Consider the following 4,445-nt stretch of genomic DNA (forward strand, 5'->3'; position numbering starts at 1 on the left):
ATTACAGTTTCCAGAATTATTTTAAGAAGTTTGAAATAGATTTAAAAGACTGGGTGGATGCAATGGTGGAGACAGAATTTCACTTGAATTGTTTTTGGAAGTATATTTGAAAGCGTGGTAGTTTGGAGATTCGGATTTCTTTAGAGTCCCGTTTTTTCATTGAAAAATCATCCCTGTTTATATTTCATTCATGGCTTTGAATCCATATTGCTTTATTTCATCGTGAAATATGTGTCTATATCTGTCATATAGTGATTTTTTATCCTGTTACCCTGAAATGATGGATGAATGATGAAGTTGGACTTGCTGCTATTCTCCTCAAGACATAGAGAAATATTTGGCTTTGAAAAACAATTTGTTTCCCACAAAAAAAGCCTACTTAGTTAAAATTGTTGCTTACAATTAATTAGTACCTAAATGCCAAAAATAAAACAATTTGTGACAGCCAAATTTCCAAAATCCACTAAGCAATGGGTGGGGCAATAAACTAAAACATAGAGGAAACAATGACCCTTATAAACAAATAACAGCTTTTTTCTTAAAAACTGCTTTCCAAAATATCACTATGGATTGCTACCTTACCGAGTTTGCTCTAGATAATAATGATTAATCCATTTTGAAGAGTAGAACAGTTGTAGCTCATTGTCTAAACGTAAAGTCACAAAACAACTACATTTCCCAGAGGCACCTAGTAGCGAGGAGCAAACCGATGATTGGCCGCAATCGGCGTGACGACACTGAATTGGCCCATTTATTTGCGAGCCGGTGCCATGCTCGAGCACAGGGCTCGCGGTAAACTCTTTGAGAGAGGAGCACATCATCCAGAGCTGGTTTAAGGTGGGTGTGACGCACAACATCTTTACAACAGAAGAAGTACACGAGGATTTTTTGTTTTTCGGCCGTAAGTGCAAATTTAATTTGTTATGTCAATTTTTACTTTTTGTAAAAATATGCAGGCGTGCACGTTTTATATTTTAATGTAGTTAGTTTTAGAAAGTGGACGATTTTTCCTACAGTTTTCTTTGTTGGTGTGTATGGTGTGTGAGCGTAGCACGTTAGCTATCTTTGCATTGTGACAGTCGGTTGTTCGCCGGCTTTGTGGGTTGCTAGGCGGTGTGTTAGCCTATTGTATGGCGACAGACACTAGCACAGTTGGCACCGACAAAGACTCAGACGGGCAGTGGATTTATGGGCGACACGTTTCATGTCACTTGTAGGTAGCAGACATGTGTTTTCAATCGGTTATTTTATATAATTCGTTTGCGTTTTTTGTTTTTTTTGACATTTTCTGTGGAAAACAACCTGCAGTCAGCTCGTCTTTGTGTGCAGCTTCTCACCACGTTGCCGTCAAAAGCTCCTTTGTTTGCTGCTGCTTGTGAGGCTGGAATCTAAATGTGTGTGTGTGTGTGTGTGGTTATTGTCAGCGAGGCGAAGCCAATCAGCAGCCAAGCAAAACCTAAAAAATGACAACCATGGTGTCAATGTGGGATGGCCAGGTGCAGGCATTCACCAAACCGTCAATTTGATTTCTGTAGTTGGCTATTTCTGCAGCCTTTTATGAACAATAAGGGGAGGGGTCTTTTCACTCGACCCCAATGTTTGGTGACCGTTTATGAATCGTTTGACCAAATTAACATGGCAGCTATTGTCATCGCCCCAACGTGTCACCGATATTAAGACTTAAAATGATATTGCTAACCTCACGTTTGAGCACAAAGGTCCAGCTATCCGAGCTCGCCATGCATGTTTATTCGGCTGTTGCAGTTCTTCCCCCCCCTCCCCCTTCCTCCTCCCTCCCTCCTCCTGCGGCTCAAACACATGGTGCAAGGAACAGGTGCTCCCTGGTGGGTAATTTGCCCCCCCCCCCCCCCCCCCCCCCCCCCGATATGCTCATTGCTCACTAATCTCATTTCGGATGGTGCATATTGGATTTGCAGGCCTGTCTGCACCTGGCACTGCGGCCGTACCCGCCCTCATCATCATCACATTCTTTTGTTTCAACAAAATGTGACTTTGTGTCGCGTTCATTATCCGCCAACGCGGCGGCAGGCAGGCACGCGCAGAGCCCTCGCCTCTCTTTGTCTCGTGAATCGGTTTGATTGCATGCGGATTCATCTGCATGTCGTTGCCACAAGTTGGATGATAAACAATGGTGTGTGTGTAACATGCAGCTTTTGTGTGTATGTGGATGGCTGGATGGGCGGTGGTTGCTTGCAGTGCTTAAAGGCGGCCACGGGGTGTTGCCACTGCGCTTTGTTTTTAACCTGGCTTGTTTAGATGGCGGTAGTTTCATAAATGGTTTAAAACATCCGCTAGATGTCGCTGTTGGAGCCTTTTTCTGATAATAAATCACCGGACTGTCTATCAATCCCAACAATCTAACCTTTGTTATATTTCCCCTTCAGGTAAAATCGACCTGCAGCGCACTCTTTAAGATGGCAACCTCCCAAGGTGAATTATATTTAAGATTTGAATGTAAATAATTAGTTTAATTATGGCTCATTGTGCCTCAATGCATTGTTTTACCTTTTGTGTGTTCAGATATCGTGATCAAGGAGCTTGACAAGAGGGCCTCTGGCCAAGCCTTTGAGGTCATCCTGGGTACTCCTGCCTCAGATGCCAAGGCTGAATTCCCCCTGTCTCCTCCCAAGAAGAAGGATGTGTCGCTGGAGGAAATTCAGAGGAAGCTGGATGCCGCAGAGGAGAGACGCAAGGTAGAAATATATTTTATTATAATAAATCTTGAGCCCGATGGTGTCCTAGAAACCTAAGCAAGCATAGGCAAATGATTTATAATATATATATATATATATTTTTTTTAACTATCCCTTTTCAGAACCATGAAGCTGAGGTGCTGAGGCACTTGGCTGAGAAGCGCGAGCATGAAAAGGAAGTGCTCCAGAAAGCCATGGAGGAGAACAACAACTTCAGTAAGATGGCCGAGGACAAGCTCAACCAGAAGATGGAGGCCAACAAAGAGAACCGCACGGCACTTATGGCGGCGATGAATGAGAAATTCAAGGAGAAGGTCAGTTTCAGTTGATGATAAATAGATGAAGTTTCATAAGTTTTTACCAGGATGTTGGAACTTAAACTTTTTTTATTTTATTTTTTTTTTTTTTATTCCTGTTTAATAGGACAAGAAGTTGGAAGAGGTGCGCAAGAACAAGGAAACCAAAGATGGCTCTGAAGACTGAAGGCTGCAGATGGGGGATTGTACAGGGTTTTTTACGTATCCAAAGATTGATTTATTTTTCGTTCGACCAGTATTTTTGCTGCGTTCACTACCCACCTTTTTGAAATAAATCCCCAAGTTCTACTCTGTGAATTTATCCTGCTATAAGTGTACTTGCGCTGGTTTTACATGTGGATCATTTCCCCCACTTGTTGAGTCCGTTCCATTTGATATGTAGCTTTGTCAGTGCAGCTTCTGCCCGCTTTGAAAATTAGCAGTGTGTACTTATCCTGTTCTTTTTGAGGAAGCATGTTTCTATGCATAGGTCTTTAATCCCTGCCTATTTCATAGTGAGTTTTGAGATAAAATGTTCATGTGAACCACACCTGTTCTTGGCACTTACTGTATATTAAAATAAAAAAGTAGCACAAGTTTTGACCAAGGCGTCGGCTGTTATACGTTTCGTGCGGCTTTGCTACCCAGATTCTGCCAGTTTGCTCCTGCAGGTCACGTTTCGTGCTGCTGATTCTTTGCTTTTGTAAAACTATTGGGTTGTCTTCAACGCACATGGCTTCTTGCTGTACAGGTGTGAATTAACATGCCAGACATGGAGATGGATGCCACCTTGAACATCACTTAGCGGTGGTCTACACATGGAATGCAAACGAGCAATACACTTTGGCATCTCGGTAGATATAGTGTCTAGTTGACTTGAACTGTTGTACTAAAACAAATAAAAATGTAAACTCACTGTTTGGCTTGCTGTTACTATTGTCTTGTACGACATGCTTTGTATAGTTCTAGTAGGGCAGGTTGAGCAGTAACACACGCACACAATGAGCACATCCATCTTAAGGTATAATGTTCCCTCATGGTTTTTAACATGCAAATTATGAGGCTTCAATCAGACTGCGTGTGAGGTTTGGGCCTGTTAATGGGGTTTAACATTGCACAACCAAAACCGAGCCCATCTTTTGGGTATTGATGCCTCCCTGAAGAGTAAAGAAGCTAGTTATTGGACATAACTCTTAAAGCTACAGAACAGGCCGTTATGTAAGGGTGCTCGCGCATGTTCACTGCTGGAGAAAAGGTGGAAAAACTGGCACTTAGTATTCATCACGTAGTCTGCCATGTAGAACAGTGGCTCATCACAGATGCAGTGAATTAATACGTGATGCTTTCGTGAGCTAACATTGTGAAAGGTAATACTCCAAGTTAATGTCGATGTACTGTATGCGTTTGACATCCCTGCACATCTAGTAGCTTCTGT

General features: G+C 42.4%; 1 protein-coding gene across 2 annotated transcripts; it reads left to right on the forward strand.

The window, feature by feature from the left end:
- Positions 1-789: 789 nt before the first annotated feature.
- On the forward strand, positions 790-3,920 carry LOC142972089 (stathmin-like). 2 transcript variants are annotated; one of them, XM_076112889.1, is made up of 5 exons: positions 790-901; positions 2,406-2,451; positions 2,542-2,714; positions 2,837-3,028; positions 3,138-3,920. In XM_076112889.1, the coding sequence occupies exons 2-5, from the start codon at positions 2,436-2,438 to the stop codon at positions 3,195-3,197; spliced, it is 441 nt and encodes a 146-aa protein (XP_075969004.1). In that variant the 5' UTR covers positions 790-901; positions 2,406-2,435; the 3' UTR covers positions 3,198-3,920. The 2 variants fall into 2 exon arrangements, with proteins under 2 accessions (XP_075969004.1, XP_075969003.1); XM_076112888.1 differs by having other exon boundaries at positions 793-837.
- The last annotated feature ends 525 nt before the right edge of the window (positions 3,921-4,445 follow it).

Source organism: Anarhichas minor, unplaced genomic scaffold (assembly GCF_050575085.1).
Source record: "Anarhichas minor isolate MPS153535 unplaced genomic scaffold, ASM5057508v1 ptg000051l, whole genome shotgun sequence".
Classification (NCBI taxonomy): Eukaryota; Metazoa; Chordata; class Actinopteri; order Perciformes; family Anarhichadidae; genus Anarhichas; species Anarhichas minor.

What these genes read in the sequence shown, in the direction of transcription:
- LOC142972089 (XM_076112889.1), top strand. An exon ending in CCGCAGAGGAGAGACGCAAG is followed by an intron (nt 2,715 to 2,836) that starts GTAGAAATATAT and finishes ATCCCTTTTCAG; the next exon opens with AACCATGAAGCTGAGGTGCT. An exon ending in ATGAGAAATTCAAGGAGAAG is followed by an intron (nt 3,029 to 3,137) that starts GTCAGTTTCAGT and finishes CCTGTTTAATAG; the next exon opens with GACAAGAAGTTGGAAGAGGT.